Below are 26,166 nucleotides of genomic sequence, written 5' to 3'. Positions count from 1 at the left end.
AGGTTGGTTTTGAGTTCACATTGCAGCCAACTTTTAAGAAACTACCCCTCGCCCTGGCTGGTTTGGCTCAGTGGATAGAGCATCGGCCTGCGGACTGAAAGGTCCCAGGTTCGATTCCAGTCAAGGGCATGTACCTTGGTTGCGGGCACATCCCTGGTGGGGGGTGTGCAGGAGGCAGCTGATCGATGTTTCTCTCTCATTGATGTTTCTAACTCTCTATCCCTCTCCCTTCCTCTCTGTAAAAAATCAATAAAATATATTTAAAAAAAAAAAAAAAAAAAAAAAAAAGAAACTACCCCTCATCAAGCTTCAGTTTGGTATTAAGGAATGAGTATTAAAATACCCAGTCCTTTTCCAACAGCCATTGATCTCCATGAAGCCAGGTTTTTTCATATACTTCAACCGTTCCAGTTACTTTTTTCATTGTTTTTAATTTTAAAGTGTTATGCTAGCCCTAGCCGGTTTGGCTCAGTGGATAGAGCGTCGGCCTGCGGACTCAAGGGTCCCGGGTTCCATTCCGGTCAAGGGCATGTACCTCGGTTGTGGGCACATCCCCAGTAGGAGGTGTGCAGGAGGCAGCTGATCGATGTTTCTCTCTCATCGATGTTTCTGGCTCTCTGTCTCTCTCCCTCTCTGTAAAAAATCAATAAAATATACATATATATATATATATATATATATAGGGTGTTATGCTAAAAGTAATGGTATATCTTTTTTTTCTTTTTCTTTTTTTTTGGTACAGCAAAGGTAAAAATTTATTGAACAAGTACAGACTCCCGCGTGGGGAGGGGGAAAGAGTCCCTGGGTGGGTCATTTCTAAATGAGTTAATATTTTTTTAAATTTGAGTTCTAATTCCTGATGTGACAGCTGTTGATTCATATAACCCACATCAACAAAGCTCTTTGGAGGTTCTCCATGAATTTTTAAGATTGTAAAGGGTCCCTGAAACCTAAAAGTTGGAGAAGTTTTCTCAAAAGTCCTAGTACATCCATAAATAGGTGATTGTGCAGCCACTGAGGTGACACTGGAGATGCAGGCAGAGTGCCGACATGGCCAGCAGCCACCGGGGCCCCACCCCCTTGCTCCCCGGCTCTGAAGGGGAAACGAGCTGTGTGTCATTTACACACTCATTTCTTAACATTGCCATTGTCACTAGAACTACTCCTAATTGTGGTAAAACAAGCTTGATAACAGGCTTCCATGGGAGTTGCAGCTCCTTCATACACAGGCTGTAGCTCGAAGCCTATTCCCCACCCACAGACGCAGGACACTGGGACGGTGCAACTGTTTCTTAAACACACAAGTTTGTTTTTTCTTTAATTGCTCATTTGATTTAGTTTTTAAGTTCACTTTCACTACAGGATGAGATGGGTGCATTTACACTAGGCTTCCGCGATGAGAGCTGCCGCAGCTAAAAGAAACTCAGCCTTCAGCTCCCTTTCCACATCCCTCTGAGTCCCACCAAAGCTGCAGGCGGACATTGCTGGGCTCACTCCTCGCTTATCCCTCCTCGGAGGCTATCTCGATGGGGACGAGGAGGCCTGGGTCCCTACCTCTCCCTAAGCCCCCCGGGGATCAGCTTCCACCCTGATCCCTGGCTGGGCCCCCATTCATTTCTGCAGGAAGGAAGCTGGGCTCTGGGGGCTGCAACCACCTGGTATCTGAGGCACCGGCTCTGGGTCCTGCAAGGACTTGTGGTCTGTCCCCTCCTGCTCTCCACCAAGAGGATGGTCAGCAGGGACCCTGCCGCCAGTGCCCAGCATAAAGCCCTACATGTTCCTGCCACCACTGCTGGTCACAATCACATCCACTAAGAGGACGGCCAAGGGGGGACCCGGCCACCACCCGGCCTCGTGCCTGAACTGAGGGACCTTGTGCCCCACCCCCACCCCGCCCGTGACTCCTCCAAGGAGAGCCGTGGCCAGCGGCTGCCCCGGGACTGGACAGCTCAGAGTGCGGAAAGAGAAGCATAAAGCTGGGAGTGTGGGAGGAGAGGGGAGGAGCGGGAACAAAATGTTCATCTAGACAGAGCTGAACAAAACAAAAACAAAACCCGAATGTGTTCTTGTCTCGGCTCAGGATCCAGGCGCTGTGGTGTTCAAAGCCCCTTAGCCGGACATCTCCTCTCGCTGCTCCTTGTTCCTGCGCACCTCGGCGGCATGCAGCTCCTGCGGGGGACGAGGCGGGGGGGGGGGGGGGGGTGAGCTGGGGTCCTGCTCCCGCACCCCACCCCACCCCTCCCCACCCTCCGGGGCCTCGCCTCATCCTGGGCTGGCCCCAAGCACGGACCGGGCGGTGGGGGCGCTGGTGGTGCATTGGGCAGGAACCCGCCAAAGGATGGGGCTCCTTGGGGACTTCCCTGGCCCCCAACCCAAAGCAGCTCCGCCCGTCTCCTAGCTCACATCCGGATGCGCTGCTTCAGAGCACTTCAAAGGTGACGCCTGTCCGTTCATTACTGCGCTATCGACTGTGTCCCAGCAGGACCAGATGATGGCGCTCCATTCGCCCACTGCTGGAGGTCCCCCCAAATGCCGGGTGAACCCATCCCGCGACCCCCACTCTCTGCCTGGGGTCCCGCCCCGCCCAGGCACGCACCTTCTCGCGCAGCCGCTCGCGCAGCGCCGCCAGGTGCGCCTCGCGGATCTCCTTGCTGAGCTCCATCTTGTAGTTGAGCTTCTCCTCCGCCAGGCGGCTGAAGTTGTTGTTCTCCTCCAGCGCCTTGTGCAGCACCTCCCGCTCGTGCTCGCGCCGCTCCGCCAGCTGCTTCAGCACCTGCGCCTCCTGCGTCTGTGCGGCGCGTTGGAGGGCATGGAGCGCAGCCCGGCTCCGCCCGCAGCTCAGACCCTCACCCCCGTCCTGGCCCCCGACGCTGCCATCTGACCCGCCAGGGCCCGTCAACCCCTCCCATCACCCTGCCCTGCTGCCCTCAAGACACACATCTTCGCGGAGCTCACGCCTACATGGTCCTGATTCGGGGAGGGTGACCTTCCTGGTTTGCCTGCCTTCCGGGGACCTGAGCGCTGAAAGCTCCGAGGCCCCAAGAGACCTCGTCGTTCTGTCCCTGGCCCCTGGCCACAGAGCTGCCCCCTCCCTGCTAGCCTGCTAGGCCGAGGGCGCCCTAGGCAAGGCAGCCTCCGTTCTTCTCGCTCCAAGCCCAAGCCCTCGGTGCGCTGGGAGAGTGCTGAGGAGCAAAGGGAATCTAAACTTGTGGGCCATCACTGAGCCTTCCTGTCTCTTCCTCAAACCTCTGCCCACTGAGCACAAAGCAGCCTTTTGGTACAGGCCAGGTGCTGAGCTTCCTAAGGTGCTAGGAGTGTGGCCGGCTCCCAGGGATGTGGGGAAAGGCTAAGTTGGAGAGAGGAGCCTGGCTGCTGGTGTCACAGTGTTGGGCCCTGCTGGGGGAGGGGCTGCCCAGTGGCCCCCAAGGACAGCCTGAGCTCCCAGGGGTAATTAGAGCCCTCAGCCTCCCACCGGCCAGTCACTCCGGGTATCTCAGGTCTCACGGGACCTGCTGTGAGGGAAATGGAGCCATTGCCCCTGTCCTGTGAGCTTGGGTACCAGGACACACTCCTGAGAGCAATTCCTCTTCTGTGTGTTTCAGCCTCAGAAGGGCTGGTGTGAGGTGAAGGGGCAGGGAGGGGCCTAGGCTCACTCCCCACTTCTCCCAGAGCCCTTGAACCCCCAACAGGTCTAGTTGTGCAGCCCCCAGCACATGGAGGCCCTTCCTTCTCATTCCCTTGCCCAGGAGAAGGGTGCCAGTCCAGCCTCACATCCCAGGACCACCACCAGACCCTCCTGGCCATGGCCAAGGCCCTGCAACAGTGTCTGGTTACTGTCTCCCTCCAGCTGACTGCCGTTGGGGGTCCTTCCTCCCCCATCCCATGCTGACCTCTCAGGAGGAGGTCCAGGAAACCATGGGACTCTCCACCCCAGGCCAACCACCAAGCAGCGGTTTGGAGCACCCTGCACCTTGGGGACCATGTCCATGGCCAGCAAGACCTCCTGGCTACCTTCATCAGACCAGATGTGGGGTCCTTACCTTCCTCCGCTCCTCAGCTGCCTCCAGCCGCTTCTGCAGCTCCTCCAGGGAGGTGTCCTTCCTCTTGGGGGGGGAGGAGAGCACAGGGCTCTCCGGTGACAAGTCAGAAGGGGACTTGAGGATGACCTCAAAGCTCTGGCCAGAGGCCCTCTTGTCCAGCTGCTTCACCTCCATGTCTGCAGGGCAAGATCAGACTGGGGCTTCAGGAAGGTCAGCCAAGAGGGGGTGGGTGAAGGGACTGGTTCCCAGCACACATCCAATTCGAGGCCTGAGCCAGAGGGTGTGGCTGCTCATGGAGGGCCTGCAGGCCTGAGTCCCTAACCAGCTCCTCTCCCCAAAAACCCCTCTCCAGAAGCCAGCCAAGCCAGGGGGTCAAAAGGCCACAGGATGGGGAGTAGGCACACTCACCCCCATACTGGTAGATGGTGTTGGGGTGTGGCTGTGAGTAGAAGCAGGAGCAGATGAGCGACAGCACGGACAGCTCCTTCATCTTCTCCTTGTAGGCTGTGGGTGGGAGGCCGGGTGAGCAGCCCCGCCCTCCCCTGCCCCATCTCCCCCCATGGCTCCTCCCTCTGGTGCATCTCTCTGGGAGCCTGTCATCTGGCTCTCTCTGTTCCCACATCTGACTCTCTACATCTCTTCTCTCCCTCCCCACCTGCTGTCTTTCCTTGGACATGCCTCCCTGTGGGTCACCTGCATTGTTCTCTCTGATCCTGTCACTCAGCCCTGGTTTGTCAGGCTCCCTCTCTGCATTGCTGTGTCTCTGTCTCTTGTTCTTTCTTTGGATCACTCCCTCCCTCTGTCTGTGTCTCCGTTCATCCCTCTGTCTTTCTGGCTCTCTGTCACTATCTCTCTTCTTATATTTCTGTGTCTCTGATTCTTTGTCACTGTTGTATTTTCCCAACTCTCACTCCCTCTACCCACCCCCCATACCACTTCCTCTTTTCAGGACTTGCCCCCTGGGGTAGACAACATTAACCACTCAGGACTGGGCTGGCACTGAAGTGGAGCTTGTACACTTGGGTGAAGCCCACAGACTTCCTTATCTCTGCCCCCTCCACTTACCCTGACAGTATTGTGGTCACTCCATTAAACCCGGGCCTCACCAGATGCTCTGGTTGCCCATCTAGGGCCAAAAGGATGGGAGCTGTCCGTTCAGCACCACAGCCCACCCTTTAGCTTTGCAGAGCCAGTGCCTTCAAGTAGGAGTTATCACCTCCCAGACAGAAAAAGAGTTGAGCCTGAGCCCTGTTGGGAAAGGGGAAGTGCCCACTCTTGGAATGGAAATAATTGAGCTATTTGTGGTGTGTTCATGGCAAACCAGGCCTTAAAGTAGACACATTAGTCAATCTTGCAAGCCCAATACTATCACCCCGCTCAGCCAAGATGACGCTGGGCCCAGGTGACTCCAGTGACTTTCCCAAACCTCCTCAAGCACAATTCCAGGTGGTCTGTGTTCTTATTGCCACTCCAGCAAGTCCTGAAGTCTAGGAGGCTCAGAGACCCTTGTGACACCAGAGACATACTCCAGGGAGAGGGAGTCTGGCTTCCATGAAGGAAAGGATGCACAGTCCCCTAAGCACTCTCCAAGGGCACACAAACATTTGGACAAGGGTTTAGATGGACAAGAAACTTTCTGATCAAATTTCACACAAGATGCCTGGCCTGCATGGCTCAGTGGTTGAGCGTCGACCTATGAACCAAGAGGTCATGGTTCAACCATGCAGGCTTGATCCCCCGTGTGGGGTGTGCAGGAGGCAGCTGATCAAGGATTCTCTCTCATCATTGATGTTTCTCTCTCTCTCCCTCTCCCTTCTCTCTGAAATCAATAAAAATATTTTTTAAAAATTTCACACAAGATGTTTTGAAACTGAGTTAACAGAAAAGTGAGAAGAGTGTTGGTGTTGAAACAGGGCAACAAGATAGAAACAATTAGACCCTGGTCTGAGGGAATAGCTCCTGGGGAGCAGGTCCTCCCACAGCCAGCACAGGGAATGAGGATATTTGATCAGAATACCCTGATGGCCTAGATCAGTGGTTCTCAACCTTCCTAATGCCACAACCCTTTAATACAGTTCCTCATGTCGTGGTGACCCCCAATTTCATTGTTACAAATTGAACATAATTAAAGCATAGTGATTAACCACAAAACAATATGTAATTATATATGTGTTTTCTGATGGTCTTAGGCGACCCCTGTGAAAGGGTCGTTTGACCCCCAAAGGGGTCGCGACCCACAGGTTGAGAACCGCTGGCCTAGACTCTTCTGGAGAGAGCCCCAGAGGCTGTGAGGAGACCACGAAGGACTCCTGGACCTCATCATAGAAAGCCTTGGGCGCCTGGAGGGCATGGGGCAAACACACCTTACTCATTGTCTCCAGGAGGGTGGTTGGGGGCTCAATGGGGATTTTGGTCTGACTTGTCTATTCATGTATCACATGTATGTGTTGTTAAAAGTTCATTTCAAAGAGGAGGCAGAGGGGTACCTCACAGCACATGTGACCAGGCAGAGCTGGCTCAGCAGGCACAGCGGTCTGGGAGAGGCTGGGAGTAGCCAGCCCTGAGCTCAGAAGGAAAGAAGGGGAGGGTCTCCGGAGAGGCCTGGATCAGGAGGCACCCCTGGGCCTGGGAGAGAACAGGAAGGAGGGGACTCTGTGTGACCCTGCCAGCGCCTGCCACCCAGCACACACACAGTCTCCCATCCTGAGCTTTCAGAACTTGTGTGTGGGTGTATGTTACAGGCCAGGAGCCTGGGGCCTCACAGCTGCTCTGGCTCCTCTCTGCCTTGAGCCTGAAATTTTCCCAGGAAAAGGAGCTGCAGATTCATTAAAGAGAAGGAACAAGTTCATGAACAAATGCCAGGGGGTGCTTCCTTTCAGGTCACTGTCACCTCAGCATGGGGGGTGGCTGGCAGCAATTCAGGGAGCAGGACAGGGAGCATGGGCAGGCATGAGCGCTGCGTTGTCAGGAGGGAGAGGACAGGGACCGGGGGCTGGAGACAGGTCAGAGCTCTCATAGGTCACAGCCGTGCCCAGGGGATGAGTGTCCACCTGGGAAGGGAGGGACTGTGTCCTACAGCTTCGAACAGGGACACAGCTCAGTGTCTGATGGTCATGGCGATTCCCCAGGTTGGTGTATCCCAGTCCTTTCCAGTCAACTGATCCTCATGAAGCCAAGTGGGAAGGGACTTGAGAGTGAGCCCTGCTCTGTGGTCTGGCTGCATGCCAGAGGGGGCTGGCCAGCACGTGGGGAATTGGAGAACGAGGCCAGCTTAGCCTCATGCAAGACAGGAGGTTACACCTGTATTTTCAGAGCTGGAGGGGCTTAAAGGTCAAGTCTCATTGCAGAGGGAAGAGATAAAGACTCAGACCCATCCAGGACACCCCTCCACAGACATAGCTCAAGCTCAGAAGCCCCTTGAGGTCACGAGGCACCAGGCCTTGTCTCCCCTTCACCAGCACCCTTCTCTTCCCTCCATATCCCTGGCTTCAGGAAGTCATACAAATAAACCTCTGCCATGACCTGGATTGATTTCATCTCCCTCTTCCTCTTCATATCAAATGTTAAATTTGATAAAATGCATATTGGGCTTTGGATGGCTAGATCCCAGATGAGCAAGATTTAGAAGGCACCAGATCAGCATGTAGCCACATGGTAACAACAACACCAGTGCCTATGGAGGGGGAAAATCCCACCCATTCTCCCAACTGACCCTCAAGACCAGCCAGCCAGGCAGACACCTTTGTCAACCTAATTTGTACAGAGGAAAAGGAGGCCCAGGGAGGGCAAGTGGCCCACCCAAAGTCACACAGCATGCCAGGATCAGAGCCTGGTCACAAGCCCAGGTCTCTGATGGCACTTTCTTGTTGGGAGCCTCATGGGGAGAACTGGGAGGCCAGGTGGCCCACAGATGCCCACTCACCCATAGAAGGGCCCTGGGGGCTGCTGCTAACTGTTCCCCAACAGGTGGAACATGTTGCCACCAAGCTGCCCCTCTCTAACCTGTCAGAGTTGCCTCCAACAGTGCCAGGAGCTCAACATGGGGGGACTTGGTGTAATCACCTTTCTCTGGGCAGGAAACTGGGAAATGTGGCCACAACAGTCACACTACTTGACATGGAGGGGCATTCTCCTCTTGCCAGGCATCAGGCCAAGTGCCTGTCCTGAAATCTTTCATTCGACCCTCAGAACAAGCCTAGGGGAGGTGCTGTCATTATCATCCCCCCAGATGGGAACGGAGGCCCAGGAGCTCAGTAGCAGGCAGGAGACCTCACGCCTGAGGAACTGTATCAGGCAGAGTGAGCAGGAGTCTGCAAGCCTGTGAGGGCCGTGTGCCTGAGACCGACACTGGCCAGGAGAGGCGGCCGTAGGGGCCGGGGATGGGAGCTTTCTGTCTGCACAGGAAGAGAAAGCTACGATCAACCTTGTGGCGGCCGAGAGGCCCCTGCAGATGACAACTCTTCACCCTGGTCACTGGGACCAGGCAGAGCCACCTGTGAGTGTGAGCAGGAGGCCAGCGCTGCGGTCAGGTCAGCAATGTCTTTCACAGAGAAGCCACAGCTGGAGTTCACTTAACCCGATTTTGGCCACACTGACTGGGGGCCTCACGCAACCCCCCCTGGGCCCGGCTGCCCTGCTCTCTAGTGCTGAAGGCTGGAGGCGCAGGTGGTGAGTGCACCTGTAGCTACACTCTATCAAGGGTGGTGCTGACGGCAGAACAGGAAAGCCCAGGCCCGGGCCTCCGCCAGGAACCAAGCAAGGGTCAGCGGTGCCCCAACATCTGGCAACGAGAAAGGGCTGGGGTCAGGGGGCTCTGGGGTCAGAGGGTGTCTGTGCACAGCTCTGACAGCCATGGGAGGTGAGGTTTTTCAGCTGCTTACCTGTCAGATGGAGGGGGAGGAGGCCTACTGAGCAGGGTTTTCACCACTAAGGAGGGTGAGCGAGAGAAAACGCTGAGAAGTACTCCCCACAAGAGGCTGCCATGGTCCCGCCGCCCGCAGGCTCAGAGAGGAGCAGGACCAGGGCCCCTCAGGGCAGCTCTCTGGCCACCTGCCCTGGCTGGAGGAGGGACTCTTTCTGCCGAAAGCTGGTCCCCAATCTCCATGCAAGTCAGCGAGAGGCAGGTGCGGAGGAAGCCTAGAGGGACCCGACCCCCAGACGGCGTGGGAGGCGAGTGCTCAGGGACACACACTCCTTCCACGGGTCACCTGGGCACTGGAGTCGCGGGCGGAGGGCTGGGGTGGAGGCCGGGCCCACACGGGTGGGCTGAGCTCTGCAGAGAATCCGGTGAGCGGGGAGCCGAGCGGGGACCTCGGGCGGCCCCCAGGGTGGAGGGAAGGGTGGCGGGAGTGCGGGTCCTGGTCCGAGAGGGAAACAGGGCGGCAGTGGGGCGGCCCGTCCCCGCGGTCCCCGCCGAGTGCCAGAGGGAGCTGGTCCTGGGGCTGCTGGTCGGAGCAGACTGCTCTGGGGAGAGCGAGCCCCGCTCCCTCGCTCCGGGGAGCCCCTGGCAGTTCCCCGCGTCTGGCAAATGCCCAGCGGCCACCCCACCACGCCCGGTGCCCGCCCCTCCGCCGAGCTCCGCGCGGGCGTGGGCAGGAAGGCGGGAGAGGAAGGCCGGGCCGCGCGCCGGGAAGGCTCGGAGCGGCGGCAGCCCCTCCCTCTCCAAACCCGCAGCACAAAGGGCGGTGCCCCCCCCCCCCCCCCCGCCCCGCGGTGGCACGTGTCGCAGAGGGGGGTCCCCGCGAAGGCAGAGGCGAGGGGAGGGGGAGCGATGCGAGGTCCGAGCGCCGCCCCTCTGGTTCCAGCGGGTCCCCTCCAGCCCCCTCCCCGCCCCCGCTTTCGGAGCTCTCCGTTGGCGCCGGGAGGGCTGGGCCCGCGGGTCCTGGACCCGGCCTCCCACAAAGGGCCCCTCTTCCCCTCCCCACCCCGCCTTTCGCGAAGGCGCAGTTCACCAGGGTCTGCGCTCGCCGGGCACCTCGGGGGACCTGGTCCGCACCCGCAAGCGTGCCCACCTCCTGGGAGCCCCCCGCTGCCAGGCCTGGTACCGCGACGCCCTCGCCCAGGCCGTTCCCCAGGCCACACCCGCCAGACCCGAGTCGCAATCCCTTGGGGCACGGAGTCGCCCCAACCCGGGACCCCTGAACCCCGGTTCCTGCGGTTTCGGCCCGGCCGCGCCCTGCGTCCTTGCGGTGCGTGGGTCCGAGATGAGAAAACAGAGTCCACAACTGGCCCCAGCATCAGGCGAAGCGAGACAATGGCCTCCGCTGAGACCCGCTGCAGTCCCGGGAAGCCCCGGGCAAGGCGCCTACCGGACATGGTGCTGGCCATGGTGCTGGCGGCGGGTGCTGCGGAGGCCGGGAGGCGCGGGCGCGGCTGGAGCTGCGGCGGGCGAATGCTGCAGAGCCGGGAGGGGAGGGAGGTGGGAGGGAGGCGGCGCGTCGCGGGGAGAGAGGGAGGAGGAGAGGGAGACAAGAGGGAGGGAGGGAGAGAGAGAACTGGAGCCTGGCTATGGCAGGGGCTGCAGGCGTCAGAGAAAGAGGGGTGAGTGAGGGGAGGAGGGAGGGATGGAGGAAGGGAAGAGCCCAGTCTGAGATGCGGGGCAGAGTGCTGCAAACAGATGCCCATCCTCCATGCTCACCGCTCACCGCAGGGACTCGCTGGTCCCAGCTTGGCTTTGTGTAGGCTTAGGGGGGATGGTGAAGACAGCCCCCATTCCTCAGGGTAAGCCCAACAGGAGGGGATCGCCCTATGTGAGGGTGGGGTCAGAGAGCTCTTCATGGAGGCTGCTGGCACCTTTTGTGTGCCCAGGCCTGTGCTGAGGGGAAAGTGTGCCCTGGACGTGGGTGGGGCTGACGTGGAGGCCGAGAGAGGCATTCCAGAGGACAGGCAGGTTCTGAGGCAGAGACGAGGGTAAGTGAGGCAGTGACCAAGGGCCTGGGACAAGGGCTTCGAAGCAAGATCTAGGTGGGTTCCAAACAGGCCTCTGACGGCCCCTCGCTGTGGCTGAGCAAGTTTCTGACCCTCCAGCTTCAACTTCTCAGGGGCAAGATGAGACAGTGACTCTAGTTCTCAGGTGACAGAGGACAAATGTGCACACTTGGTGAGTGGGTGGGTGTTCTGCCCCCCCCCCCGCCCCCCCCCCCCCCCCCCCCCCCCCCCCCCGCCGCCCAGGCTCAGGGTCTTGTTGATTCCCACAAAAGGAGATCCTTGCAGGGATGGGAGGCCTTTTTCTGCAGTGACCACCTCGCCTCACTTTGGGACTAGAAAGTCAGACAAATGGACTGTCATTCCCATTTCAGGGACAGAGTCACCAAGGCTGAGAGCAGTGCTTACTCCATAAGCAATTAAGTCCCAGGGCCAGGAATAAAACTCTGGGAAAATCCGGTAACCTGCAGAGAGATGAGGTAGGCTCAGAAAGGTGAAAGTCAGGGACAGCCGAAACCGGTTTGGCTCAGTGGATAGAGCGTCGGCTTGCGGACTGAAAGGTCCCAGGTTCGATTCCGGTCAAGGGCATGTGCCTGGATTGCGGGCACATCCCCAGTGGGAGATGTGCAGGAGGCAGCTGATCGATGTTTCTCTCTCATCGATGTTTCTAACTCTCTATCTCTCTCCCTTCCTCTCTGTAAAAAATCAATAAAATATTTAAAAAAAAAAAAAAAAAAGAAAGTCAGGGACAAACCTAAGGATCAGAGTCAGCCAGGAGGGGGCCCAACAGGTGTATATTACAAACACACCTTGATATGCACAGGGAGCAAGGAGCAAGTGTGTGACTGGTTAACATCTGTCCTGTGGGCCACATGGGGTTTGGTCCCCTGTAGGAGTCTCACAAAGCTTGCCAAAGCGGACAATCAATTCAAGTTTATTGGCTGATCAAGATCCCTGTGGCTCTGAGCAGGGCTTGCTCTGGTCAGCCTTGTTTCCCTTTCCTCTCTGAGACTTGTAAGCTGCTGGCTTCGGGCAATCTACTAACCACCTGTGCTTTCTTCCCTCACCTGTGAAGTGTGCACAGCAGAAGAACTTATCTTAGAGGTCATTAGCACAAGCACACCACTGCCTGCATGGATAGTTCTGAAGCCTGTGGCTGGTAAGCATTAAGCAAGGGCGTGGCCAGAGCTCCTCATCTTCTCCAAGCTTCCTGCTTAGAGGCCAAGGTAGACACTCTACAGTCCCTTCATTGGAACAGGTGATGGGGGTGGATGCCAGCTTGTGTCCTGGACTTCCCAAGCATGATCTCACACATCAGCATGGACACGCATGTGACATAAATGTGCCATTGGCGGAAAACATCTGGACATTAACGAGCCCATGAGGAGCTCTGAAGTCAGCATTGCCAGTGGCCTGTGGGCTATCACTGCAGCATCGATTTCTTCCTGGTGTCTTTGGAACACGCGGGGGTTGCCTAGACCAGTATCTCTGACCACACAGAGCTGTGGTGACCCCTGGGACCCCATGTTGACTGCCAGCTGGTGCTAGATGCTGGGAATTCAGAGGGGCGCACCCTAACCAGTGGTGGACATTGACCTGAAAAATGGCTAAACCCAGGGGACAGTAAAGGAGGAGCTGGTGAGGCTCCCAGGAGCCAGGTCACGGCAAGGGGCCGCCATTTGCAGACTTAAGGAGAGTGAATGTGTTGTAGAGACTGAAAAAACCCAAGCGATGCTTAGAGAAATGGAGTTACACATCTTTTTTACTCCAGCAATCTCAGAGGAGTTGCCTCCAAAGTCTGAGCAAACCAATATGGTGGAAGCTCTTCTTTTATCCCCTTTGGTTTGTCCCCTAAATATGGATGGGACTTCCGGACCTTTTGTAGGCTTTGCAAAAAGCCCCGTGTGTTGGGATGGGGACCTTGAGACCATACCTAAGGGCCTGGCCTGGCGCCAGCGCTGATAACCCCCTCCGGGAGTTGTATATTGTTCATGGTTTATGGCCTCTGTAAAATGTGAGCATTTAGGTAACAGGTCTTGCAAGACCAGATTGTGGAGAAAGGGGCAGTGACTTAACTATAGGTTATCAAGAATGTACATTAGGTTACTGGCACAGATTCAGATTGCTAGCCCCGTCTCGCCCCCCCCCCCCCCCCCCCCCAGTTCAGGGTTACATTGGAATTAGCTTTTTAGCCTTCTCAATTGTTTTAGACTCCAGTCTTAAAGAGTTCTGGTTGTCCAGGCAACCAAGGTAGCTTGGCCCAGGGAAGGATAGTGGAATGGAGGCCATGGTGGAGTTGACATCGAGGGAGGGCACGGGCGGGACCCCAGGTTTCTTCCCGCGGGCGATGGAGTGTCCCTCCCTGAGCTTAGGGTCAAAGAAAGGAAGGTGGGGCTTGAAACCAAGCTTCAAGGCACAGGCATCACAGAACCTTCAATTGGAGAACGGTTTCTGCTGGGAGCTCAATGCAACGGACCGGAAGTGGGAGCAGAAGTGACGTAAAGTGACGCTACGCACCTCGGCGCGCGAAGTCCGAACTGGCAGACGGCGGAGCACGCGCTGGTGCCCCGGACTAACTGGGGTGAATTCTTGGGACCCTTGGTCGTGGAAGGCTTCCGCAGAGACTAGTGGGCCGAGAGTCGCGAAGACCCTGGAACTGGTACTTTTAGCCGAGTGGCGGCTTCCGAAACTACAGCTCCCGGCAGGTCCCGCGCTGCCTTCAGGCCCACGCTTAGGCTATTTGGCCGCGCTGCATTGTGGGATTGGTAGTTTTCCTGCGCGCTTCGGCTTTGGGCGCCGTTCTTGGAGGAACCAGTCCTTTGGCTGTGGTTGCCTTGTGGCCGGGCCCTGCAGCAAGGGCGGGCATTCAGTGTTTAGGTGAATGCCGGCATCCAGGCGAAACTGAGGCCTAGAGAAGTTGAGTGACTTGCTGGGGACCACACGGATTCGCTTCCCAGATTAGAGCCGGCGCACATGCGCTTTCGTTACACGTAGTTGCCCACCAGAGAGAGATGGGTCGAAGCTCCGGGCCAGGGGAGCAGAGGTTGGGAGACACAGGGGCAGGAGCTTCAGACCGGCCCAGGCTGGGGTGGGACGCTGCTAGAATCTGGCCTCTCAAGCTCTGGTGGAAGGAAGTGAATTATTATTGCAGGTGGAGCGTGTGGAACCGTGCCCTACTTCTGCTCCTTTAGTCTGTGAGACTGGCCGCCTTTCAGAGCGGGATGGAGTTGTGTGAGGCAGAAGGACAAGGCCGGGCTGATGCTAGGTTCTTCACCTTCCAGCTCCTTGTGCTAGGATGTCACAGGCGTGCCGTAGGACCTTGTCCCTGGGGGAAGGGGTGGGGGGTGGGGGCTGCCTGAGATGACTGAAGTGGCCTGGCCTCCAGAAAAGCTGGCTACCAACAGTCTTGTCCCCATTTCTGTGCCATAGGAATTCCTGGAAAACTGCGTCATGTCCCAGTGCCACAGGCTGGCATCCCTTACCTGGAGTGGCTGAGACCCTGAGATGTTCAGAGTGGGTTTTGTCTCACAGACCCGCACAGCCTGCATGTCAGCCAATCTCGGAGCCCTCCTGAGAACAGGCCATTATGCCCAAGATAATCCTGAGTGGGGTGACCGTGGATTTCCCTTTCCAGCCATACAAATGCCAAGAGGAGTACATGGCCAAAGTCCTGGAGTGTCTGCAGAAGGTAAAGCTTGTACCTGGGGGATGGGTCAACGTGGGCAGAACTTCAGCAAAGACCCGACATAGTCCACGGCCTATTCACTGTGGCCAGTTCTACTGCGTGAAAGGCACCTTCCGGACATGGGGTTCAGTAAGTAGGGCCGATGTTCTAGGTGGGATAAGAGACGATAAACAAGGAACAAGAAAAGATCATTCTAGACGGTGATGAGTGCTGTGAAGAAAAGACAAAAGGTATAGGCTTCTGAGGAGGCCTCCTGAGGGGATGATGTTTGAGCTGAGGCCGGGTGAGCAGCCAGCCATTTGAGGACCCAGAGGGCCTGTTTCCACACAGAGGGATAGAGGCTCAGCGGTGCCCAGTCCTCACTGTGGAGGGTCTTTAAGCCTCGGGGAGTGCAAGGAGGGAGGAGGATGCAGGTTGCATTCCGCTACGTTTCTTCCTTCGAGTGCCCTCTTCCCTGCTCCAGCCCCAGCCCCTGAAGGCTGCCTGACCTGGGCTCCAGGCTGCTCTTTTTTTGTTTTCCAAAGTAGTTTATACACTTTATTTTATTTTTATTTTTTTAATTGTTTTATTGCTTAAAGTATTACACAGAGTATTACATATGTCTCCTTTTTTTTCCTCCCCTTGACCCTCCCCTAGCCTCCCATGCCCCCCAGTGTCTTGTGTCCATTGGTTATGCTCGTATGCATGCATACAAGTCCTTCAGTTGATCACTTACCTCCCCCTCCCATCCCCCAACCCTCCCCAGCCTTCCCGCTGTAGTTTGACAGTCTGTTCGATATTGCTCTGCCTCTGTATCTATTTTTGCTCATCAGTTTATAATAGTTTTAATTATCCATAAATGAGTGAGATCATGTAGTATTTTTCTTTCATTGATTGGCTTATTTCTTTTTTTAATTTTTATTTTTCGCTAAAAGTATTACAAAGGGTATTACATAAGTGTCCTTTTTTCCCCCCGGCCCTTAACAAGCCCCTGTGTCTTATGTCCATTAGTTATGGTTATATGGATGCATACAAGTCCTTCGGTTGATCTCTTACTCCCCTCCCTCCAGTCCCCCAACCCTCCCTGGTCTTCCCACTGCAGTCCGACAATCAGTTTGAGGCAGCTCTGCCTCTGTATCTATTATTGTTCAAAAGTTTGTAATGGTCTTAATTATCCATGAAAGAGTGAGATCATGTGGTATTTTTCCTTCATTGACTGGCTTGTTTCACTTAGCATAATGCTCTCCAGTTCCATCCATGCTGTTGCAAATGGTAAGAGTTCCTTCTTTTTAACAGCAGCATAGTATTCCATCGTGTAGATGTACCACAGTTTTCTAATCCATTCATCTACTGATGGGCACTTAGGCTGTTTCCAGATCTTAGCTATGGTGAATTGTGCTGCTATGAACATCGGGGTGCATATATCCTTTCTGATTGGTGTTTCTGGTTTATTGGGATATATTCCTAGAAGTGGGATCACTGGGTCAAATGGGAGCTCCATTTTTAACTTTTTGAGGAAACTCCATACTATTCTCCACAGTGGCTGCACCAGTCTGCATCCCCACCAGCAGTGCACGAGTGTTCCTTTTTCTCCACATCCTCTCCAGCACTTGTCGTTTGTTGATTTGTTGATGATAGCCAGTCTGACAGGTGTGAGATGGTACCTCATTGTTGTTTTGATTTGCATCTCTCGGATGATTAGTGACTTTGAGCATGTTTTCATATGTCTCTTGGTTTTCTGAATGTCCTCTTTTGAAAAGTGTCTATTTAGGTCCTTTGCCCATTTTTTGATTGGATTGTTTATCTTCCTTTTGTTAAGTTGTATGAGTTCCCTATAAATGTTGGAGATTAAACCCTTATCGGTTTAATGTTTTAAACATGGCAAATATGTTCTCCCATGCAGTGGGCTTTCTTGTTGTTTTGTTGATGGTTTCTTTTGCTGTGCAGAAGCTTTTTATTTTGATGTAGTCTCATTTGTTTATTTTCTCTTTAGTTTCCAAAGCCCTAGGAGCTGTATCAGTGAAGAAATTGCTTCGGCATATGTCTGAGATTATGTTGCCTTTGGATTCCTCTAGTATTTTTATGGTTTCCCATCTTACATTTAGGTCCTTTATCCATTTTGAGTTTATGTTTGTGTATGGTGTAAGTTGGTGGTCTAGTTTCATTTTTTTGCATGTATCTGTCCAATTTTCCCAACATCATTTATTGAAGAGACTGTCTTGACTCCATTGTATGTTCTTGCCTCCTTTGTCAAATATTAATTGAGCATATTGGTTCGGGTCGATTTCTGGGTTCTCTATTCTATTCCATTGATCTATATGTCTGTTCTTGTGCCAGTACCAGGCGGTTTTGAGAACAGTGGCTTTGTAATACATCTTGATATCTGGTATTGAGATCCCACCTACTTTGTTCTTCTTTCTCAGGATCGCTGCAGCTATTCGGGGTCTTTTTTTATTCCAGATGAATTTTTGGAGAGTTCATTCTAGATCTGTGAAATATGGCGTTGGTATTTTAATGGGAAGTGCGTTGAATTTATAGATTGCTTTGGGCAGTATGGACATTTTAATGATGTTGATTCTACCAATCCAAGAACATGGTATGTTCTTCCATCTGTTTATGTCTTCCTCTATCTCTTTTTTCAACGTCCTGTAGTTTTCTGAGTAGAGGTCTTTTACCTCTTTAGTTAAGTTTATTCCTAGGTATCTTAATTTTTTTGGTGCGATGGTAAATGGGATTGCTTTTTTAGTCTCTCTTTCTGTAAGTTCACTATTGGTGTATAGAAATGCCATAGATTTCTTGGCATTAATTTTGTATCCTGCTACATTGCCAAATTCATTTATTAAGTCTAACTAGAGGCCCGGTGCACAAAAATTTGTGCACTCAGGGGGGTGGGGAGGGGGGTCCCCCAGCCCATCCTGTGCCCTCTCGCAGTCTGGGACCCCTCGGGAGATAACGACCTGCTGGCTTAGGCCTGCTCCTGGGTGGCAGAGGGTAGGCCCAATTCCTAAGTGCAGCCCCTGGTCAGGCTCAGAGCAGGGCCGATTGGGGGGTTGGGGCACTGCCCCCTGTCACACTCAGGGCAGGGTCGATGGGGAGGTTGCGGCGCCACCCCCTGTCACGCACAGAGCAGGGCCAATCAGGGGGTTGGGGCGCTGCCCCCTGGCACTCACAGAGAGGGCCCATCAGGGGGGTTGGGGCTCCGTACCCTGTCACACAGCAGGGTCGATCAGGGGGTTGGGGAGCTCCCCCCTGTCACTCACAGAGCAGGGCCCATCAGGGGTGTTGGGGCTCCGTACCCTGTCACACAGCAGGGTCGATCAGGGGGTTGGGGCACCGCCCCCTGTCACACACAGAGCAGGGCGGATCAGGGGGTTGGGGCGCTGCACCCTGTCACACTCAGGGCAGGGCCAATGGGGAGGTTATGGCTCCACCCTGTCACACACAGAGCAAGGCCCGTGGAGGGGGGTTGGGGCGCCACCCTCTATCACCCACAGAGCAGGGCCGATCAGGGGGTTGGGGCGCCGCCACTGTCACACTCGGGGCAGGGCCAAAGGAGAGGTTATGGCTCTACCCTGTCACACACAAAGCAGGGCCCGTCGGGGGGCAGGGGTTGGGGCGCCACACACTGTCACACACAGAGCAGGGCCAATCAGGGGGTTGGTGCGCTGCACCCTGTCAAACACAGAGCCACAGGACAATCGGGATTGGGGAGCTCCCCCCATCAGGCACAGAGCAGGGCTGATCAGGGGGTTGGGCCGCCTTCCCCTGTCACACACAGAGCCGCAGGGCGATCAGGGGGTTTGGGCGCTGCCCCCTGTCACGCTGATCCCGGTGCCAGGAGCCTCGCTGCTCCACTGATCCCGGTGCCGGGAGGCATATTACCCTTTCACTATATAGAATAGAGGCCTGGTGCATGGGTGGGGACCGGCTGGTTTGCCCTGAAGGGTGTCCTGGATCAGGGTGGGGGTCCCCACTGGGGTGCCTGGCTAGTCTGGGTGAGGGGCTGAGGGCTGTTTTCCGGCTGGCAAGTGACTGAAGCTCCCAAACGCTCCTTGTTTTCTTTTTTTTTATTCTGGGCTAGCTTTAGCTCTGAGGCCTCGCTGCTGAAAACATCGATACAATGTTGCGGTCCGGCTGGCTTTCAGTCGGGCTGGTTTCTGGGGTTTTGTTTAGCTTCTTATTTGCAACATAATACATAGTTGCTTAGAGTTGCAGCTGAGAGGCCAGCAAGTTAGGCGGCGAACGTTGGAGTCCGCAGTCACTGAAGCAAGCAAGCCTCCCTGCTCGCTTCAGTGCATGGCTGCCGGCCGCCATCTTGGCTGACAGTTAATTTGCATAAGGATATGCTGATTAGCCAATGGGAAGGGTAGCGGTCGTATGCTAATTACCATGTTTCTCTTTTATTAGTGTAGATAGTTTTTTGATGGAGTCTTTAGGGTTTTTTATGTATGATAACATGTCATCTGTGAATAAGGACAGTTTTACTTCTTCTTTTCCAATTTGGATGCCTTTTATTTCTTCTTCCTGTCTAATTGCAATGGCTAATACTTCCAGTACTATGTCGAACAGGAGTGGTGAGAGTGGGCATCCCTGTCTTGTTCCTGTTCTTAGGGGAAATGGTTTTAGTTTTTGTCCATTGAGTATGATGTTGGCTGTGGGCCTGTCATATATGGCTTTTATTATGTTGAGGTATGATCCTTCTATTCCCACCTTGCTGAGAGTTTTTATCAGAAATGGGTGTTGGATTCTGTCAAATGCTTTTTTTGCATCAGTTGATATGACCATGTGGTTTTTTTCTTTCAATTTGCTTATGTGATGTATCACGTTTATTGATTTGCGGATATTGTACCATCCTTGCATCCCTGGGATAAATCCTGCTTGGTCATGGTGTATGATCTTTCTGATGTACTGCTGGATCTGATTTGCTAAGATTTTGTTGAGGATTTTGGCATCTATGTTCATGAGGGATATTGGCCTGTAATTCTCTTTCACTGTGTTGTCTTTACCTGGTTTTGGTATGAGGGTGATGCTAGCTTCATAGAATGAGCTTGGAAGTGTTCCTTCCTCTTGAATTTTTTGTAGTAGTCTGAAGAGGATGGGTTTTAGTTATTCCTTGAATGTTTGATAAAACTCCCCTGTGAAGCCTGGGCTTTTGTTTGCTGGAAGCTTGTTGATGACTGCTTCAATTTCTTCCATAGTTATTGGCCTATTGAGATTTTTAGATTCTTCCTGATTGAGTTTTGGAATGTTGTATTTTTCTAGGAATATGTCCATTTCCTCCAGGTTGTCTAGTTTGTTGGAATAGAGTTGCCCGTAGTATTGTTTAACAATCATTTGTATTTCTGTGGGGTCTGTTGTTATTTCGCCTCTATCGTTTCTGATTTTGTTTATTTGGGTCCTCTCTCTTTGCTTCTTGGTGAGCCTGGCTAGAGGTTCATCAATCTTGTTTATCCTTTCAAAGAACCAGCTCTTGGTTTCGTTGATTTTATGTATTGTTTTTTTGGTCTCTATGTCATTTATTTCTGCTCTGATCTTTATTATCTCCTTCCTTCTGCTCACTATGGGCTTTTCTTGTTTCTCTCTTTCTAATTCTTTGAGATGTAGAGTTAGATGATTTACTACCATTTTTTCTTGTTTGTTGAGGTAGGCCTGTAGGGCTATAAACTTCCCTCTCAAGACTGCTTTCATTGTGTCCCATAGGTTTTGGATTGTTGTGTTTTCATTGTCATTGGTTTCCAGGATGTTTTTAATTTCTTCTTTGATTTCATTGGTAACCCAATCAATATTTAATAACATGCTATTCAGCTTCCAAGTGTTTGAGTATTTTGGGTTGTTTTTATTATAGTTTATTTCTAATATTATGCCATTGTGATCTGAGAAGATGCTTGGTATGATTTCAATCTTCTTGAATTTGGGGAGACTTTGCTTGTGACCCAATATGTGGTCTATTTTTGAAAATGTCCCATGTGCACTTGAGAAGAACATATATTCCGTGGCTTTGGGGTGAAATGTTCTGAAGATGTCAATTAAGTCCATCTGATCTAGTGAGTCATTTAGGATTGCTCTTTCTTTGCTGATTTTTTGTCTAGAGGATTTATCCAGTGATGTCAGTGGTGTATTAAAGTCCCCTACTATGATTGTGTTGTTGATCTCTCCCTTGATATCTTCTAGGAGGTTTTTTTATGTATTTGGGTGCTCCTGCATTGGGTGCATATATGTTTATCAGGGTTATATCTTCTTGTTGTATCGATCCCTTTAGTATTATGAAGTGGCCTTCCTTATATCTTGTTATGGCCTTCAGTTTGATGTCTATTTTGTCTGATATAAGTATTGCTACCCCAGCTTTTTTTTCATTTCCATTTGCCTGAAAGATATTTTTTCATCCCTTCACTTTCAGTCTGTGTGAGTCGCTTATTCTGAGGTGGGTCTCTTGTAGACAGCAGATGTATGGGTCATGGTTTTTTATCCATTCAGCCACTCGATGTTTTTTGATTGGAGCATTTAGTCCATTTACATTTAAAGTTATTATTGAAAGGTACTTGTTTGTAGCCATTTCTATTTTTTGTGCCTGTTTTCTTTCTTAGCTTTTTATTTCTTCTTTTTACACCAGTCCCTTTAGCATTTCTTGCATTGCTGGCTTGGTGGTAATAAACTCCCTTAACCTTTTTTTGTCTGTGAAGCTTCTTATTTCCCCTTCAATTTTGAATGATAGCCTTGCTGGATAGAGTATTCTTGGATTCAGTCCTTTATTTTGCATCACTTTGTAAATTTCTCTCCATTCTTTTCTGGCCTGATGTGTTTCTGTTGAGAAATCATTTGATAATCTAATGGGAGATCCCTTGTATGTAACTTTCCGTCTCTCTCTTGCAGCCTTTAAGATTCTCTCTTTGTCCTGAACATTTGCCATGGTAATTATGATGTGCCTTGGCGTGGGTCTTTTCGGGTTCATCTTATTTGGGACTCTCTGTGCTTGTGTGACTTTTTTCTTCCCCACCTCAGGGAAGTTTTCTGATATTATTTCTTCCAATAGGTTTTCTAACCCTTGTTCCTCTTTCTGTTGTTCTGGCACCCCTATTATTCGTATGTTGTTTCATTTCATGTTGTCCCATAGCTCCCTTAGGCTCTCCTCCTGTCTTTTAATTTTTTTCTCCAATTGCAGTTCAGTTTGGGTGTGTTTTGCTTCCCTGTCTTCTAATTCGCTAATTCGGTCCTCTGCTTCTCCTAGTCTATTGTTGAAACTTTCAATGGTGTTTTTTATTGCAGCTATATCACTCTTCATTTCTTCTTGGTTCTTACATAAGTTATTGATTTTTTTCATCCATTTCTTTTTGATTCTTACATAAGTTGTTGATTTTTCATCTGTTTCTTCTTGATTCTTGCATAAGTTGTTGATTTTTTCCTCTATCCGGTTTATGCACTCTAGGACCCTTAATCTGAATTCTTTTTCTGACATGTTGCATGCCTCTGTTTCACTTAGCTGCTTTTCTGGCGAGTCCTCCTCTTCTTTCCTTTGGGGGTTTCTTTGTCTACCCATGTTTGATCTCACCGACAGATCTAGATGTTGAGTCATTCAGGGGCTGCTCTTTGGGTGGCCGTGGCTCCTCGGGCTGCGGTTGCTCCTCGGGCGGTTGGGGTAGCAGCTGCTCCTCTGTTGGCAGCAGCTCCTCTGGTGGGTGCTGTTCACAGCCGTGGTGGCTCCTCTAGCTGGTGGGGGGAGGCTTCTCACACAGCTGCTGTTCCTCAGACAGAGGGTGTGCTGATCACGAGGCTGCTGTTCCTTGGATGGGGGCGAGCTACACACGCAGCTGCTACTCCTTGAACTGGGGCGGACTGCTCATGTGGCTGCTGTTCCTTGAATGGGGGCTGGCTGCACGCTGCTGTTGTTCCTCTGATGTGGTGGGCTGCTTGTGGGGCTACTGCTCCTTGGACTTGGACAGGTTGATTGCAAGTCTGCTGCTCCTCGGATGGGGGTGGGTTGCTTGCACGGCTGCTGCTCTTTGGACGGGAGTGTCCAGGCTGCTCTTGAGCAGACGCTCGTGGCGAGGAACCTGGCACAGCTTTGCCTTCCTGTCGCCCAAGTTTCCTGCTCAAGCTCCCATCTGAGAGCTATTTAGGCCACCAGGTTCCATCCAACGTGAAAGCCTGGATCCAGAATTGCAGAACAAGCTCCTATTTTGAGACGTGGCACCTAATTAGTTACCTTGCTCTTTATATGAGGCTGGAAAACGCTCTGTGTATTGTTTGCTAACCAGGGCCGGCCTGACCTCATGGTCTGAGAGTGGAAGTAGTCCTATGGGATTATTCACAGTCCTGTGTCCCTTGGGACTTTTGCCCCCTGGTGGGTGGGCTCTGCCTGAGCAGAGCTGCAGGCCTGTCTCAGGTGGGTAGTGTGGCCTGCCTCACCTCACCCCTGCTTTCCCATTCAGAAAGTGAACGGCGTCTTGGAGAGCCCCACGGGCACAGGGAAGACCCTGTGCCTTCTCTGCAGCACGCTGGCCTGGCGGGAGCACCTCCGTGATGCCATCTCCGCCCGCAAGATTGCTGAGAGGACCCAAAGGGATCTCTTCCTCGATCGCCCCTTGTCTTCCTGGGGGAATGCTGCTTCAGAGGGAGACGCCACAGGTCAGCCCCTGGCCCGACCTCCCGCATGGATGCAGGGACAGAAGGAAGGGGGGAAGGGACAGAGTGGACACGTGAGGCCCTTGAGTGCAGTGAGCAGGCCGTGTTGTAGCTGCCACGTCACCTCCCGCCATCCTGGCTGCAAACTAGGGTCAGAGCCTCACAGCTGTATTAGGACATTGCAGATGCCCGCCTCACCCATTCCTGGTATGATACCAGGTATCTGATGTTTAGCTGTCTGAGTGCCCCTGTGTTAACAGCACATGAGAACGCTGTCTCATGGAGCCATGCTCTGTTCTGCTTCCTTCTGCCTGGGCAGCTTGCTACGCGGACATCCCAAAGATCATTTATGCCTCCAGGACCCACTCGCAACTCACACAGGTCATCGGCGAGCTTCGGAACACGTCCTACCGGTGGGTCAGGCAGCGTTCACCCTGCCGCAGAATTGGGGGGGGGGCGGGGGGATGGCCTCAACGCAGTGGTCAACAGTGTTCTGCCCCGACCGAGCCTGAGGGCATGCTGTGCTCCGTGCATACTTGGGCGGTCTCCGATGCCCACTGCTTGTGAGAAAGCAGCTCTGACTACATGTTGACCTTGGTCTACACCCTGAGCTCCTTGCAGGCGCTGCAGTGTTAGCTGTGGTGTGGCCATCGCAGCTGCACCTGTGAGGGAAAGAGGCTCTGCCCAGGTCCAGCAGCAGAGCTGCAGGAGTCTTGTTGCCCCACTTGCCTCCCTGTGAGCGAGCACGTGGGTGCTGTCGAGTCTCCTCCCTTCTGCCAGTCCCAGTCTGGGCTTCTTGCTTCTTGCTCACCCCGGCCCCTTGGAGAAAGCCCCTCCCAAGCCTGGTATATTCTGGCCATGGCTACTCCCTCTGGCTGCCTACGTGAACCAGATTTCCTGGTGCTCCCCGTATGTGCCCACACAGCTCAGGCTGTTGGGTGGCACTGTGGGCTATTGCCCTGTTGTTCTTGGGCCCCACGATTCTCTCTTCCCAGGCCCAGGGTGTGTGTGCTGGGCTCCCGGGAGCAGCTGTGTATCCACCCCGAGGTGAAGAAGCAGGAGAGTAACCACATGCAGGTGGGCTCCTGGGCCGCCCGCTTGTCCTCTTTGGTTGTTCAAGGTGGTGCTGCTGCTCTCAGAGCCCTCGCTGTGCCCCAGGGTGGGGGATAGAGGGTGAAGAGCTGCCTGGGTGGAGCTGGCTGGAACAGGGCTCCCACCATCGGCAGCGGACTCATTGGCCAGCCCAGTGCTCTGCCCTTTCTTGGCCATCACGCAAGCTGGGACCACATGTCCTTTCCCTCCCAGATCCACCTGTGCCGCAAGAAGGTGGCGAGTCGCTCCTGTCATTTCTACAACAACGTAGAAGGTAAGAGGGGCCGGGGGCTGCTCCTGCAGATTGTCAGCACACAGCAGCGGGGAGGAGAGCACGTGCAGCCTTGGGGCTGGGCTCGGGGCCTCACGGCCTGATGGCTCTTGCCCCTTGGGACTCAGCTTGGTGAGGCAGGTGCCCGGCATTTGCTCCTAACTGGGGACTTCTGCTGGGTCGCATGCAGATGAACCACATGTGGGCCTGAGGCTGCCATCTCAGAAAGGCGGGCTGGGCAAGGCTGGTCCCCCGTGTCCCCACCACCCCTGATAGGAGGGGCTCCCTGAGTGTAAACTGTTGGAAAACAATGTGGGTTTTGCTGAGTATCCACTTCCCTCTGGGAGTGACCCCAGGAAAAAGCCTGGTGGGTTTCCCGGGCGCGGCATTCCGCAGTCTGCCGCAGCTCATTCTTGGGGAGATGGCGGGGAGGGTTCTGGAAACTGTGTCTGGGCTCCTGGACCCCTCCGCGTACTTCTCCCTTTGGGGAGTTTGCAGTGTGTCCTTTCCCTGCGATGTGTCACAGCGTGGGTGTGGCCTCTCGAGTCCCAGCAACTCCTCCAGCCCGTGTGCTGTGAGGTGAATGCTTCATGAAGAGATGAGTGCAGCGATGAGCCCAGGGCTGGTGGCAGCAGCCTACCTTGGCGCGGCTTGATGTGTGTGACGCAGGTGCCCGTGGCCTGGGAAGCCCGTCTCCTGTTGCTGACGTTGCTGCCCAGAGTGCAGGGGTCGGCACTAGTGCCCTCACCTCCACATCTGTTTCTCCACTGGGGCTGCCCCTCCTGTCTGTCGGGCTTCTTCCAGAGGCGGTGGCAGGACAGCCTCCGGAGTGGCCTCCAGTTTCCTGTCTGTGGTCAGGGCTCTGTGGTGTGGGGGGCGTGGGGAGGTCGAGGTTCCCTCTGTTTCCTGCCTCAGGTTTGAAATTCAGACCCTAACGCAGAGGTGACATGGGCTCAGAGCACTCTCCAGGCATTAGCGGCCGCCGTCTGTCCGGGTGTGGAGTGCCCAGTGTGTGGGCCTTGCTGGAAGAGGGTCAGGACGGCACTGCTCCCAGAGGCCTGTGCCAGAGGCCCCCACTCCTCCAGCCGGTGTCCTGTGCCCTGCCTCTTGGAGAGACGGGTGGAGTGTGTGCCCGATGTGGGCATGGGCTCAGGCCCTCCTCGGGCATCTCCTGCAGAGCTTGGCCTGAAACGTGGACCCAAGCTCCTGGAACTCGCTCCTCACCTGATTTTGTTTGCTAGTTTGGGGTCTGGTGGCAATGAGGACACTGGGGAAGGCAGTGAAGGGGCGTGGCCCCGCCAGAGCACAGACTGCCCTGCTGCCTGCATCTGCTCGGGTCCGTGGGTATTGTTGCACGGGAGGCATTCTTTCCCCTTTGTTTGGTGCACCCTCTGCTCGCAGCCCGCCCACCTCAGTCCAGCCTTGCGTGGGCCCTGGCACTGTACCCATGAAGGTTTATGGAGTTGTCCCCCAGGGCTGCCTCCCTGTCCACATCGTCCCTGGTAAAGGAGGCGGGGTGCAGGTGCCATGTGCCAGAGCCTTGAGCAGCACTGGGT

The 26,166-nt window shown here is 53.9% G+C and overlaps 2 protein-coding genes across 7 annotated transcripts in view; one reads left to right on the top strand and one right to left on the bottom strand.

The window, feature by feature from the left end:
- Positions 1–1,288: 1,288 nt before the first annotated feature.
- On the bottom strand, positions 1,289–10,478 carry STMN3 (stathmin 3). Its single transcript, XM_070419585.1, has 5 exons — positions 10,349–10,478; positions 4,449–4,544; positions 4,041–4,216; positions 2,597–2,788; positions 1,289–2,169 (listed from the first exon to the last, which is right to left on the bottom strand). Exons 1-5 carry the CDS (start codon positions 10,365–10,367, stop codon positions 2,110–2,112), a joined length of 543 nt encoding a protein of 180 aa, XP_070275686.1. The 5' UTR covers positions 10,368–10,478; the 3' UTR covers positions 1,289–2,109.
- Positions 10,479–13,482: 3,004 nt separating this feature from the next.
- Positions 13,483–26,166, top strand: part of RTEL1 (regulator of telomere elongation helicase 1) — a 46,828-nt gene continuing 34,144 nt past the window's right edge. For 3 of the 6 annotated variants that reach the window (XM_070419569.1, XM_070419570.1, XM_070419568.1), the window contains exons 1-6: positions 13,967–14,007; positions 14,394–14,652; positions 23,055–23,250; positions 23,567–23,660; positions 24,243–24,324; positions 24,553–24,613. In XM_070419569.1, coding sequence (XP_070275670.1) covers positions 14,551–14,652; positions 23,055–23,250; positions 23,567–23,660; positions 24,243–24,324; positions 24,553–24,613 — 535 coding nt within the window. In that variant the 5' untranslated portion in view covers positions 13,967–14,007; positions 14,394–14,550. Of the gene's footprint in view, positions 13,624–13,775; positions 13,881–13,966; positions 14,008–14,393; positions 14,653–23,054; positions 23,251–23,566; positions 23,661–24,242; positions 24,325–24,552; positions 24,614–26,166 lie in introns of those variants that run through there. The other 3 variants (XM_070419571.1, XM_070419572.1, XM_070419573.1) reach the window with 3 other exon arrangements.

Source organism: Myotis yumanensis, unplaced genomic scaffold, assembly GCF_028538775.1.
Source record: "Myotis yumanensis isolate MYYU_CA2020_CCGP unplaced genomic scaffold, mMyoYum1.0.hap1 SCAF_7, whole genome shotgun sequence".
Classification (NCBI taxonomy): domain Eukaryota; kingdom Metazoa; phylum Chordata; class Mammalia; order Chiroptera; family Vespertilionidae; genus Myotis; species Myotis yumanensis.
Note: the sequence above shows the minus strand (reverse complement) of the source record. Positions and strands in the feature narration are given on the sequence as shown.

Bases quoted from the DNA above. Each gene is read 5' to 3' on its own strand.
- STMN3 (XM_070419585.1), bottom strand. The intron at 4,217-4,448 runs GTGAGTGTGCCT...CTTGCCCTGCAG, and splicing joins CACCATCTACCAGTATGGGG to ACATGGAGGTGAAGCAGCTG. The intron at 2,789-4,040 runs GTAAGGACCCCA...CGCGCCGCACAG, and splicing joins CAGCTGAGGAGCGGAGGAAG to ACGCAGGAGGCGCAGGTGCT.